The 13,836-nt window shown below is 33.3% G+C and overlaps 2 protein-coding genes across 6 annotated transcripts; both read right to left on the bottom strand.

The window, feature by feature from the left end:
• Window positions 1-2,707: 2,707 nt before the first annotated feature.
• LOC105126320 (actin-related protein 7-like) lies at window positions 2,708-6,897 on the bottom strand. 2 transcript variants are annotated; one of them, XM_011027146.1, is made up of 8 exons: window positions 6,671-6,897; window positions 6,257-6,478; window positions 6,012-6,153; window positions 5,363-5,607; window positions 4,249-4,432; window positions 4,041-4,108; window positions 3,053-3,219; window positions 2,708-2,846 (listed from the first exon to the last, which is right to left on the bottom strand). In XM_011027146.1, exons 1-7 carry the CDS (start codon window positions 6,746-6,748, stop codon window positions 3,067-3,069), a joined length of 1,092 nt encoding a protein of 363 aa, XP_011025448.1. In that variant the 5' UTR covers window positions 6,749-6,897; the 3' UTR covers window positions 2,708-2,846; window positions 3,053-3,066. The 2 variants fall into 2 exon arrangements, with proteins under 2 accessions (XP_011025448.1, XP_011025447.1); XM_011027145.1 differs by lacking the exon at window positions 2,708-2,846 and having other exon boundaries at window positions 2,850-3,219.
• An 819-nt stretch (window positions 6,898-7,716) lies between these two features.
• On the bottom strand, window positions 7,717-12,852 carry LOC105126321 (uncharacterized). Of its 4 annotated transcripts, none has more exons than XR_842394.1 (5): window positions 12,521-12,852; window positions 10,707-11,068; window positions 8,661-9,999; window positions 8,171-8,406; window positions 7,717-8,137 (listed from the first exon to the last, which is right to left on the bottom strand). XR_842394.1 is itself a non-coding variant. In XM_011027147.1 (4 exons), exons 1-4 carry the CDS (start codon window positions 12,717-12,719, stop codon window positions 8,297-8,299), a joined length of 2,010 nt encoding a protein of 669 aa, XP_011025449.1. In that variant the 5' UTR covers window positions 12,720-12,852; the 3' UTR covers window positions 7,717-8,296. The 4 variants fall into 4 exon arrangements, 1 of the variants encoding a protein (XP_011025449.1); XR_842396.1 differs by having other exon boundaries at window positions 8,171-8,209; window positions 8,485-9,999; XR_842395.1 differs by having other exon boundaries at window positions 7,717-8,209; window positions 8,485-9,999.
• Between the last annotated feature and the right edge of the window lie 984 nt (window positions 12,853-13,836).

Below are 13,836 nucleotides of genomic sequence, written 5' to 3' on the forward strand. Positions count from 1 at the left end.
AGTTTTAGTCATTATTAAAAAAAAATTATTTATTTATTTAGGCATACATTACATATGCACGTCTAACATTTGTAGTTGCATTTGTAAAAAATGAGCACAATAGAAGGATTTTCTTAGTGGAAACCATTCACGCTTGACAAAAAAAAAAAAAAGTACGATAGTTATCATTGAAGAAGATTAAAAAAAAAAACAAATCATTAAACAAGAAGAGAATTAGCCATTGTATTTTAAAAAAATATATATAAAAAAATTAAATTACAAAAAAATAGATTATTTTTCAAAATTTAGTAATATTATAAAAAACAAGTTGGAAAACACTTTTAATTATTGATTATGGCATGGAAAAATAAGTAAAAAATAACTTATTAATATTTTAATTTTTCTTCATATTTATTAAAAAAATAAAAGCTAAATCTAACAAATAAAAAAAATTAAATGATAAAAAATTCTAATTTCACAAATTGTTTTTTTTTATAAAAGTTAGAGGATGACATGTAGGGTTTGAAGTTATTTTTTAACGTGGTAAAAAAATAAGATAATGTTGCAATTGTTATAGTGAAACATCATTTCATTTTAATTTTTGTATTGTACAATAATTTTCCCCTAAACAATTGTGTCAAGAAAAAAAATAAAAATAAGAACAAAAAAATAGTGTAAATAGATCAAGTATAAAGTGATAAATATTTCAAATATAAAGAATGAAACATAATAATTTTTCCAAAAAAAACAATTGTGAGGAAAAAAAAGAGAAACTGAAAACAATTAGAAAAAATTAAAAATATAAACAAAAAGAATGTCTATAAATAAATCAAATGTAAAGTGATAAATATATCAAGTGTAAGGAAAAAAAAGGGAAAGGAATCTATAAATAAAATTCTTTTTTGTAAAAAAAATAAAAATTACAGATTTTCCATTGTTATGGTACCCACTACATTAAAAAAATTATATATTTATCATTTCTATAGGAAAATACTATTTCTTTTAGTACATGTATATTAATAATGATAATAATAATTGCATCAATCCATTCATCATTGAAAAAAAATGAAATAGGAGGAAGGAATTGTCATATATATATATATATATATATAAGGGTAATGTTTGGTCATAGCAATTTAAATTGTAAACCATTCAAAGTTACTCTAGAGTGTTTAAAAGTATAATAATTCCTGTTTTTTATGTTTCACTTAAAAAAAACATTAAATTAATATTTTTTAGTGTATTTTAATAATTTTAATATACTAATATTAAAAATAAAATAAAAAATACTTTCATGTATTTTTATATAAAAAAACACTTTTAAAAAAAATTATACACTACAATATTAAACACGCATAGAAATTTCACCCAAACCCAAATGATATCAACCCAAATAGATAAAAATTCTCTAGACCTGATCAGGTTCAAGTGAAACTCTTAAGGTAAAAGGTCAGTTTTTAGGTTGGATATGAATATTGATCTAATTGACTCAAAATAAACAAATAATCTTGAGGTTTGAAAAAATTATATGCTTATCAAGCTAATTATTTATTAAATAGTAGCAATTATAACATTCAAAGTCATGCCATATTTAGATTTGAGTTATGAGTACCCGAAATCCGATTAGGACTCAGATATTAAAAATCTATATCTAGTCATTTAAATAGTTATTTTGGATTTATATTTGGATATAAATAATACAAAACCTGATCCATAGATACAGTATCCATGACCATCACTTGTGTTTCTACTTTCTACCATTAGTTTCACCTAGAGTAACATTTATATCTTTATAGAATTTCAAGTGAAGTTTACTCGAGTTACCCAGTGGCAGCAAAATTTTAGTAAAAATAAATTACGAAACTATCAGCGAATGTTTCAAAATAAGCAAAAGGGCTGTTCCATGAAAACTATAAATCCATAAACTCATCAATTTAGCATGAGCATCGGCGGATCTCAGAGGGTTCCTTTAAACTTGACAAGAACTCTGGTTAGGTCTCGGCCTCAATAGGAACAGGAAACATCGTAGGTTTCAGAAAAATAAAATCCGGGACTATTTATAATAACCCAGAAATTCAACCTACAGGTTCTACGCGTCCAAGTTAATAAAACAAGGTCCTCAAACAGTCCACTTCGAGTTGAGGGTGAGCATAAACATCGTCGTATTTAGGGAAGATTATAGATCCTAAAGAGCAAGGACAAGAGTAGACTATAGATACTAAAGAGTAAGGACAAGTGTTTATTACAAAGTAGTTGGTGTGGCAATCAAATCAAATTCTCAATCATTTGAATTTGGTATGATTATTATCATCAATGGTGGAGTTCCTTGACTTTTTCCTTTATAGGCGTCCACATGCCAATGCTCAGCTAAAATGATCTGTTGGTGAAAGAATTAATAAACCTACCACTGTATTAATAAACCTTGGATTGGGCTTTATTAAGAAAGGAAAATTAAAATCCTGTAACTAGGGCACCTATCTTAGACAAAGAAGAAGAACCGGGAGCAGAGCTGGTTACTAATGCATACAATGGAACTATGGTGCTGCGCTGACACCAATGATTGAATCTGGTTGCTTGGATTTGGAATTGAACACCAGAGCACATGACCTAGGAAACATAGGTCAACGAACTATGGTGAGAAGAAAGTGAGAGTGGGTGCATACACGGATGAGTGAACAGAGTTTTCAGTCTTCCAATTCAATTCCTTAAGTTTGCCCCTGTTAATGAATATCTGAAATAATAATATAATATAGCTCTTGATGGTCGTTTCAGAAATGTCAAGAAGTACATGTTTTAAATCTAATCCCACGTAAAAGATTACCTACTTGCTGACAAATAACAGCTACCAGACTTCTGTAAAGACGACACTGTAAACAAGAAATGTTTTAAGGTTAAATGGAATCCTGTTGAATCATACGATCCATGAAATGTCCAAAAATGAAGAAAAACTACAAACACAGACTATTATTTGGCATTTCTTCCAAGTTGATAATCCTACTAGTCTATTGTTCAGTGCCATCCTAGCCATCTACCATAATACGAGTAGGAATAGAAAAAACATTTAGCAACTCACACATATTAAACGGGTCAAAAGCATTTCCGATGAACAATGGATGGTCCAGTTTCATCGTAATCTCCCTTGGTAACATGCTGATTCTGAGGGAACACAACTTTGGCAAGTATGGCACCACCCACCCATGCAGAGTACTCCGTCAACTTATCGGGCATATATTCTGGAGGCTGTCGTGAACACAAATACAAATTTTGAAATGCGCTATATAAGAGACTACCAAAAGAACATAAAGCACAAAGGAAAAGGAAAACCATGTCCACTACTTCCAGGAGGAGAAAACTGTCAACTATCACTGTCACTCGTAAACAGGCGTGTGAAAAAATATATGGGAATTAGAAAAAAAATGTTAGACATAGTCTATGATGACAAACTTACAAAGTAAATGTCTTGAAACTATATATAAGAGAGAATATAGTTTACCATTTAATGAACTTCTAACCTGTAACCTAGTCTTGTTTCATTTATTCCTTCTAGAAATACTGGTAATATTAGCATGGAGGATATTGACCTACACGTAACAAAAGCATTAAATCTATCTAAACATTGTAGAAAGGTGATTTCGTTTATAATCTATGATATTTTAAATCAAAAGAAAAAACCTCTAATGTTCAAACAAGTATACTTCTAAAAAGAATTTGATACACTAACAATTTTTTAAAATATGTTTCCTTATGAAATCTTCACAAAGAAAATCTACAATGGGACAACGTGCAGCTTCCTCACATAAACACAAAAGCATTATATGCCGAACTGCGGAACATGTGAGTTAGAAAAATCCTAAACATCTGAGGATTGTTATGCACCGACAAGCAGGAAAGAAGCAAAGTGCTCCCATTGCTGCCTTGCTCATGTCAATCCCACCACCAATCAGCATCCTCACATCACAGGGCCAACATAAGGATAATCACGGTAAAACATGCACACAATAAACACGAAACCCCAAAAGTTCAGGAAAAATACATAAATAAAAGTATATCTGATCACTTACCTTTACAAGTGAAGGACGAATAGCTGAAGAGCACAGGCTTGCTTCTTTCTGAAACCTATCTTCAAAACCTGCAGAAGGCATCGGTATAGCAATTTTTTAGCTGTCCCAAGCAACAAATTCCGTCTGATCAAGAAGGGAATGCAGCAGCAAAAGGGCATCATGTTTAAACTACTGTACATAGATTTCAATTAAAGATAAATAAACTCACCAGGCATAGAAGTTATGCCACCACAAAGTACAGTATTTTCCAGCAGTTGGCGGTGGTTCTCTGAAGAAACAGTTGAAATACTACGTACAAGCTGCTCAACTATTCCAAGTGCCTCTATACCCAGTATAGATGGTTGAAATAATGCCTCACCAATTGTATATTTTTCTCTTCTAATTCTAATCACCTAACAAACATTCAGAGCAGTACTGAATTCCTATATTTCATATCAAGCGTCAATCAGGAATATGCTAATACTAGATTAACAAAAGCAATACTAGGCTAGAAAATTATTTTTTGGCACAAAAGGAGAATCTCCCCTTGCAGTCACTTGTCAGACACGTTCCAATCTCATTTTTCACCCAAAATAGTTTCAAGAGTTTTACATAATCAAGGTACTGTATTATCACATAATTTACATTAAATCTTAGAACTCAGAAAGCAATCTTTTGAGGCCTGCTCCTGATGGTACCAGCCACATGGATCAAGAGACCATGAAACCGCATGAGATTGGAACTCTGTGTCCAATTTTCCCACCAAAAGAGATGCCAAAGAACCAGTTGATTCAAACTAATTGCAGGTTAACTAGTGAACAGGGAAGGAAATGATATATCAATCCCGTCATTTGGGTGATGTTGAATTACGAAATTCATAAAGACAGGCAGGGAAATAAAAGTTTGAACATGGATCAAGAGAGTGAAAGTGAGCCACTGAACCAACGGGCCATTATACTATGTGTTAGCTTAACTGTTCCACATACTATAGGCCTATTTGTTTTTACATTTTACATTTTTTTATTTTATTTTTGTTTTAAATTAATATTTTTTTTGTGTTTTCAGATCATTTTAATGTGATATCGTGCTGATATCAAAAATAATTTTTAAAAAAATTATGTTGCTATATTTCCAAGTAAAAAGCACTTTGAAAAACAACCGTAACTACACTCTATATATACCAACCAAGACATTAAACTTAAAAGAAAACTTTATCACATATAAGTAGCTTGCTATCATTATTAGATCCCATATTTATTGCAAATTCTGACATCATAGCTTGAACACCCAGGTTGAACCTGATTGGATGAGACTAGTTTTTAAAACAACACACAAAAACAAACCTGTCCATCAGGAAGGGTATGCTCCTCTGTATCACTTGACCTTTGAGTCTTCTCGTAAGCAAGCTCGTCTTCAGCACAACAGGAGTACTTTACTTTTAACATCTCAACATCAGATGCATTGAGATTCGCCAAAAGATTAGATTTACTCAGTTCTTGGGCAAGTAACTTCGTCAAATCAACACCACCAATTTCAAATCTTCTTGAAGCAATGTGCTGAACAGCACCTTCAAGTACTGGTGCAATATCTGGTAATACAAGAGGGAGAGACAGACAGAGAGAGAGATCACATCTCAGCCAGAAAACTAACCCAGACAAAGGTACTCACTACCCATTTAGTATTTGTTATGTCTTAAGCTAACTAAAGGACTACAAGCTCATGTTCAAATGCTATTTGAAATGGAAAATAAAGAAAGAAAATAGGTGATAATCAAGCGCGAACCACCAAGAAAATTAAGCTTTACAAAAACCTCCTCCAGTTTTCATCATCAAAGGCTTACATTATGAGGGACAAGTTAAGTACCAGAAACACTCTTCATGCATAACAAGAAAATAAAATTTATGCACATCGATTGCAAGCAATGATCGAAAGTGAAGGTATCCAATGGAAAAAACCATTAGCTTAAACTTTAAAGAGATAGGTTTTACACACCAATCTTCCCATGACCGATATCAACGGTGCATCCAGATATGCGGCCAACTGCATAAAGAGACAACACCGCTTGCTCCGACGCATAAAACCCAGAAACATTAAATGTCTCAAACATCAATTGTACCAATTGTTCTCTAACAGCCTGTAATACAAAAATTCAATAAGGTTTTCACACTCTCTTACTAAATTCATGCTAACAAACAAAGAAATTAGGCAAGGAATGTCAAAGGAAGGTGTAAAATAACCTTGGGAGTGCAAAGCGGATCGGTAAACAAAATTTGGCCTTCATTTCCCTCTTCCCAACCAAGACCATTGTATAAAACATAATGCAACAAATCTTCTATCGCATCCCAATCTCTTATATAACCTCGAACAACAGGATCGACAGTTACATCCTCAAAAACGGATTCATTATTATCGCCCGATGTTCCATCTTCCACCATTCGTTTCATTTGGCTCGGAATTATCTACTCAAACAATAAATTAATTTTAATACAAATTAAAAAAAAAAGACTATTGGAAATGAAAACCCTAATAGAAATTAAAATTGTAAAATTATAGTTAAAAAGAAGTGAAAAGGTAAAAATTAGAAGATAAATTGTTGTTGGCTGTGATTTTGTTAGGGAACCCTAAGGGAGGGGACGGATGATTATTGTTACCATGGGCGGAGCTTGATCTGGAACTGCCGTGCCGGCTTTAAGGAGCTGAGTACCAGCGTCTATCACTGCCGCCTCCATTGCCAAGCGCCTCTCGAGTTGCTGCTGTTACTGGAGGGGGGAGCTTATATTTAGCTTCTTCTCTTCTCTCTTTATTAGCGGGTAGTCCAATTTGAAAACTCTGCTGGCTAATGCCAGTTAGTTGTGTTTGTTTTTTTCGCTGATACTGTCTGTTTCAAAACAAAATTACCTTTTTTTTAATTTTATATGTGGGATAATATCACATAAAAAAATTAATATATTTAAAAAAAAATCTTAAAAAAAAATATTCACTCTTATAATATCAAACACCACATAACCTTAGCAGTGATTTGATTTTTATTTATTTATTTTCTAAACCACAAAATCCTCCCAGGTTTGGAAATATTCAGTAATCTTAAGAAAAATTGGTCATAGATAAAACACTTTTCAATAAAAAAATTGGTTTTAAAAAAATATTTTTCTTTTATTTTCTCTAAAGCACTTTTTAAAACTTTAAAAAAAATAAAAATGACTAAACATTTTTTCATTGTCATTGATTTTATTTAAAATAATATATGAAATTAAAGTTTTTTTTTATTTTATTTTTTTCAACCTTTTATTTATTAGATGTAGTGTTGAAAAAAATATTAATATATTATTTTTCAACCTAATTTTCATATTATGGTCAAATACAAAATTATTTTCTAACTTATATAATATAATTTACTTTTTAAGAATTTACTTTCCGAAAACTAATTTTTTAAAAAAACCTACTTTTTGGGGAACACAGACGGCGAAGCTAAAATTGTGATTCCGTAAACAGTAATGGAATGGATCCCAACCTTCCATGTCGGCGACAAAGAAAGTCAATTTACTTCATTCATTGCCCATTTTTGTTAGCTTACGCTGTATATTGCAGAAAAAGATTCACTGGGGAGTTTCTTGAGAAGCGACATGAGCATTTGCAAATTTTCAGTGGCAAAACAGCATCCATCAAATGCAGCCATTGACAAACACGTTGACAGAGGTAGAAATGAAGGGGCAAATCAGTGGAAGAAGATAACAGTTGGCGGGCTACTAGTACTTGTATACAGCTTAGCCTCTACATATCAACAGAAACAGCTCATTCTCATATCAGACGTGAAGCTGGCATTTCCTGGCCGCTGCTTGTATAACAGTCGTGTAGATTATCAGCTTCCATATTCGAAGGCGTCTCATTTAGACGGTGATAATCCATATCCACTGAAATGGGGGTATATAGCCCCAAAATCCTCAACTGAAATCAAGTTGCACTGATGGCCAATTCCAGAACCATCATTATTGTCTTCCGTAACTGAAGGAACTTCAACTTCCAGGTCTGGCATGCCAGCCAAAAGGGCTTCAAGGGGAGGCTTGATACCCGAGTTTCCTTGAGAAACAAATTTCACTTCAGGATTGGAGATTCAAAATCTACTATGGAAGAAGCGCATGAGAGATCAACAATGTTCTGCGGAATGTCTTGTTTAGACTCTTCTTCTGTGCCTTCTGTACAAGCAACCAATTCATTTGAAACAGCTACTACCTGGATAGTAACAAGGCCATCATTAGGCTGATCTACAGAAAATTCTTTCAGGTTTTCCGTAGATCAAAAATGTCACTTGATCCATTGCCAGCTTCTCCATCCTTTATGCCGTGATTCATCTGATATGAATGAGTACCCGCAACATCATATGAGGCTGCTGCAACTGCATGGCCACCACAAATGTCCTGTGAATCACTTTCTCCCCCTTAGCTGTGTTTAGACTCTTCTTCAGTGCCTTCTGTAGAAGCGACCAATTCATTTCAAACAGCTACTTCCTGGATCGTAACAAGGCCATCATTAGGCTGATCTACAGAAAATTGTTTCAGGTTTTCCATAGATCGAAAATGTCACTTGTTCCATCGCCAACTTCTCCATCCTTTATGTCGTCTGTCATCTGATATGAATCAGTACCTGCAACATCATATGTGGCTGGTGCAACTGCATGGCCAACACAAATGTCCTGTGAATCACTTTCTCCCCCTTCGCTATGTTGGCATTGTTCATCAACTCCCACGGCCATTTTCAAAGATCTATTATCATCAAGATATCTCATCACATTCTCATCATCCTTTAGAGTAGTAACATTTGAAACAGAAGAAAGTGAAATTCCCATGTGCTCTGTCCCATCAGATTCACTGAAATAAGGGGAAGGGTCTACATTTAGTTCAGATTCAACCACTGGTGGAGCTGCTTTCTCATTGGTGTTTTCTTCTTCACTTGGAAAATCAGGAGCCTTAAATGCAAAAGTTTGAGAATATTTCTGGGACTGCATTGAAGTCGAAGACAAGAATCCAGCAAGTGCATATGCTAAAGCATCATCACTTGACATAGCATGCTTTTGTTTAACCTTCGGAGATTCCTTCACTGATTCTACAGCATGATCTTCTAACTCATCATCATAATTTGAGAACTCAGGAGCAGTGACTACCAGACCAGGTTGTAACTTTGTGTCATTTACTGAAACAGGGGTGGCATCAGCGAGAATGGAAGTCAGAGGTGAAGGTGAATGGCTCTTATTTGTTTCACATGCCATATAACCAGAATCCCCACTCCCACTGTTATAGAAGGAGCTGGTCTCTGATTCACTGCATGAAAACTCAGGAGCAGAAATTCTTGTGCCAGAAAGCAGAGCAGAGTTCTCAGTTTTCTTTGTGAGCACATCAAGTTGCTGCTCAACTCGCTGGAGCCTCACATCAATGCTGTTAATGGGCTTCAGCATACTTTCCTCAAACTTCAAAAAGAGATCCTCTATTCTGTTAACTCGAGAGACAAGATGATCCAAGACACCTTCAAAATGATTGTGTGAAATATCAGATTTGCTCTCTGTATTTGAAACTTGTTGGACGATCTCATGCTGGACTGGTTTGGAAGTAGGCCCAACAACTTTGTGCAACCTCACTTCCTCCTGAATTTTCTTCTCGACATCAACTGGAACAGCTTCTTTTGACCCAATTTCCTGCAACTCTTGCCTTTCCCTTGTATCAATATTGTATTTATCTTCTCCTCCACCAATACCCTTTGTTTTAGGCAACTGAAAAAAGGGAGGTACAAGCATGGCCATAAGTGAACTTCCAGCAGAGTTTTCCATTAGACCCACTTGATTATCCAAACTACTTGCGTCGACAGGATCACCAAATACATAAACTTCATCAACACAAACATAACCGTTATTCTTAAGAGAAAGCAGCCTGAGTGTAAGGGATATGGAAGTTTTTGCATCAGTGATCTCTGCTGCAGCCTCATACAAGTCCTGAAAGTTCTATCCATCAGGCATCGACAATCAATTAAGATAAAGCAGTAAAGAGTCAACTGTGCTTAAGTGCTTTCAATTAAGTTCTATTGTTTAGCTTCTATTCATTTCAACCCTCCCTCGGAAGTAGAGTTGTATAGTATACAAACCAAAGAAAAGTGCCCCAAAGGGAAGTGATATTGTGCAGTAAGACAGAACCAACCAGAGAGGGAAAGCAAGGAAAGAAAATGCGAAAAAAAGGAAAGGCAAGGCCTTTATTGACCCGTTACAAGATATATTACACAAGTTATATTACACAGCTCGACTCCAGAAATAGCATCCATATCTTGTTCTGGAAAAGCGAGACAGATTAACACCCCTCTAATGATATTCAACTTAAAAAAGACCTACTCATTGAAAACACGAAACATTCGATCTTTTAAATTCAAAGGGTACTTTAATCACATCCACTTTCCCTTTTTTTATCTTGTATTCATTTTCTAGTGAAAAAAAGCTCAAATTAGTATGTATCAGTTACATTAGAGTAGTGCTTGAAAGCCCCATCAATTGCAGAGAAAGAGGTAAAGAAAAATGCTTTGACACCTTGGATGAGTTCTTTTGTTGTATGGGGAAAATGGAAAGAAACAAACAGGCAAATATCCCAGCATGGCAACAGGAGGCAGATGAGCTTGTCTTTGATAAGTCTTTATAGCAGCAAATCTCATTACCTGTGAGTTTCTCTTTGGGTTTATGTCAGAATTTGATGGTGAAGAACTGTTTCTGTTGATGACCAGGGGACTATAAAGAACTTTCACTTCAAACCAGTCATTTTCATTGGGGGTTAGGCTTCTACCATTTCTGAGTTTCTCTTCAGCTAGTTCTTGAATGGAACTCCTTGCATGAGCCAAAACAGCTTCTTCAATATTGGTAGCGTGCTGCACCTCATCACTTCTAGCAGCAGCAATGCCACAGCAAACAGTGCACAAATACTCACTGCTGCTCCGCAGCTCAGGAGCATGGTATATTTCATAAACTCGAGCAGTACTTCGAACATAAACCTGTCTCACCTCATGTTTTTGTGTAAAATTACCTGCATTATAAGAAATTATTGGATCATTCACAAAGAGAGTGAGAAAGGACTATAAAATTTCTCGTCCAGCTTCAAGTTGACATAAATAAGAAGATTACAAATAATAACATTCCGTGTGACAGAACGGTTTAAGATGATGAGTGATAATACACCATTTCTCTATAAAACTCTTGCAATTTCAGAACTCTTCTTTAATTTTTAGCAACAATTAATATAAGTCTATAATCATTAATCAGACATCTAGACAATTTTAGTCCACCATAACACTTAAATATCTTGAAAAACCAAAAAAAAAAAAAACTTATGACTTACAGACATTTGAGGATTTACGATCAAATGAACCATTATGGATAGAAAAATACATCATATAGCAATAAAAATGCCCATTGACTAATAAATGCCATTAACTAAACTCGTCCATGAGAGCAATGAAACCCAAGTGTGTAATCTAAATTTGCCAATAAGCTCCTCAAATGACCACCTATTCTAAAAGGGTAGACTTCACAAATATCAAAACAAAAAAAAAAAAAAGCCTTCAAGAAAAATGCATATTGCAGGACCCATTACCATGCAAATTTTAGAATAATGCAACATTAATTTCTATCATTGTCTAAAAAATGCTTACACTCTGACAAATTTTAGATTGAGGGCCAAATACTTAGGGGTGTTTGGGACAATAGTAGATATTGTTTTTCAAAAATATTTTTTATTTGGAAATACATTAAAATAATATTTTTTTTATTTTTTTAAAAATTATTTTTAACATTATTACGTCAAGTATTTTTTACTTGGAAATACATTAAAATAATACTTTTTTATTTTTTAAAAAATTATTTTTAACATTATTACGTCAAAACAGTTCAAAAACAAAAACAAATATTTTCAAAAATGGCGGAATGCGCAATGATGGTTCAACAGCAGCGCCAAATAGTCACTTACTCTCAAACATCAAATTCATATATGATGTATCTTAACCACAAAAATGACTCAGGATAAGACATTTACAAACTGATTGTTGAATTTCACAAAGACATTCATCACTGATTAATCCACCAATTCCTCTTCAGATGACCAAGAAACTCTAGAAATTAAAATTATAATAAAATTATTTATTTCTATGAAAACTTCAGTAAACCACTAAAAGAGTAAAACACAAGTAATTAGTATGTACTTCTACGCCTTGAAATTTTCTAGTTTTTGTAAACATAAATAACACGCATAAAAAAAAACAACCTGAATCTTAAATTCACAAAAAAAAAAAAACAAGTTTCCTGTTTCCCCTTTTCTTTTCAAATCATCCTTTTTTTTCCCTTCGTTATCTTTGTGTCCAAACAGCAGAACAGCAGATACAGTAAAATCTTCGGGGTAGGGAGGTGGGGGGGATCGATTCTCAAAAAATATAACAGATAAATAATTTACAATAACAAAATAAAATAAGCGTGGAAGATTTACAAGTGATCTCGCAGGGAGAGGAATCAGGTGTAGGAGCGTAGAGGATAAGAGGAGATTTAGATTTAGAATCGACAGGGGAGATTTGATGGTGATCATTATTGAAAGTGATTGAGTTAACGAGAGAGCCAGCGGCGATGGTCCAGTTAGTTGCGGCGGTCCATGAAGTGCCGTGATTGACGTAGTTCTCGGACGATTCCATAGTTGTTTGGTTAGTTACTTAGGCTTTTCAGAGGTTTTGGTTCTTTCTGTTTTGCTGTGTGTGTGTGTGGGGTTTATCAGACAGAGGAGAAATGTGAGCCGACCCCGAGAGAGGTGATGTAGTCGGATTTTATACGCGCATCAGAGGAGAAATGTGAGCCGACCCCGAAAGAGGTGATGTAGTCGGATTTTATACGCGCGCTGTGGAAGTTGTTTGGTTTTTGCTATATTTTTGGAGGGGGGAAGGAAGTCTTCAATCACAAGTTTTTACTTTTTATTTAAAAAGAAAAAGGATGATGGACGGCAAATTTTAGTAAAGCGATACCGTTAATACTACCGTTATACAATGTTTTCGAAATTATTTTAAAAAAATATATATTAAAGTAATATTTAAAAAAATAATTTTGATATTTGCTAATCAAAATAATATAGAAATAATTAAATAAAAAAATATTTTTTTTAGAAACATCATTTAAAGCACAAATTCCAGAAGATTCTTAAACCCTATTTATTTTTACATTTTAAAAATATTTTTTTAAAAAAAAAATTTAATTAATTTTTTTAATATTGTTAAATATATTAATATTAAAAATAATTTTAAAAATATATTATTTTAATATATTTTTAAATAAAAAATATTTTAAAAAATAATTACTATTACATATCTAAAATACCCTACATTTTACCTCTATTTTTCTTGCAAGGACAAAGAAAAAGGTCCCTTGCAGGTTAAAAGAAAAGGGTTGTGAATAGTTAATTGTTGCATGCTCGTTTGAAGGGCTTTGGAAGAAAGCTACGGATGATCTTCCTAAAACAGCCTTTGTCCTTCAAAAACGAAAAAGACAGTATACGGCTCAAAATGTTCAGTGGGGCGCGAAATTGGTCGCAAACTGTTTGGCTTTAGTGACTGTTTATTATTATATTAATGATTTTTTTTTTAGAATTTTTTTATTAAAAAATATATTTAACTAATATTTTTATTTAAAAAAAATATTTTTGATATTATTGTATTAAAATAATTTAAAAATAATTTTAAATAAAAATAAATTTTAAACAAACAATGCAAAAATATTAAAATAAATTAAAAATAAACAACAATTTTAACTTGATAAACATAT

Source organism: Populus euphratica, unplaced genomic scaffold, assembly GCF_000495115.2.
Source record: "Populus euphratica unplaced genomic scaffold, PopEup_1.0 scaffold78.1, whole genome shotgun sequence".
Lineage (NCBI taxonomy): Eukaryota > Viridiplantae > Streptophyta > Magnoliopsida > Malpighiales > Salicaceae > Populus > Populus euphratica.

Coding starts and splice junctions, on each gene's coding strand:
- LOC105126320 (XM_011027146.1), bottom strand. CDS start 6,748: ATGGAGGCGGCAGTGATAGACGCTGGTACTCAGCTCCTTAAAGCCGGC. Junction 5,608..6,011: donor TATCGGTCATGGGAAGATTG/GTGTGTAAAACC, acceptor TTGTATTACCAG/ATATTGCACCAGTACTTGAA. Junction 3,220..4,040: donor TTCGTCCTTCACTTGTAAAG/GTAAGTGATCAG, acceptor TGTTCACGACAG/CCTCCAGAATATATGCCCGA.
- LOC105126321 (XM_011027147.1), bottom strand. CDS start 12,719: ATGGAATCGTCCGAGAACTACGTCAATCACGGCACTTCATGGACCGCC. Junction 10,000..10,706: donor ACCCAAAGAGAAACTCACAG/GTAATGAGATTT, acceptor TAGAACTTTCAG/GACTTGTATGAGGCTGCAGC. Junction 8,407..8,660: donor AGCCACATATGATGTTGCAG/GTACTGATTCAT, acceptor ATGCAGTTGCAG/CAGCCTCATATGATGTTGCG.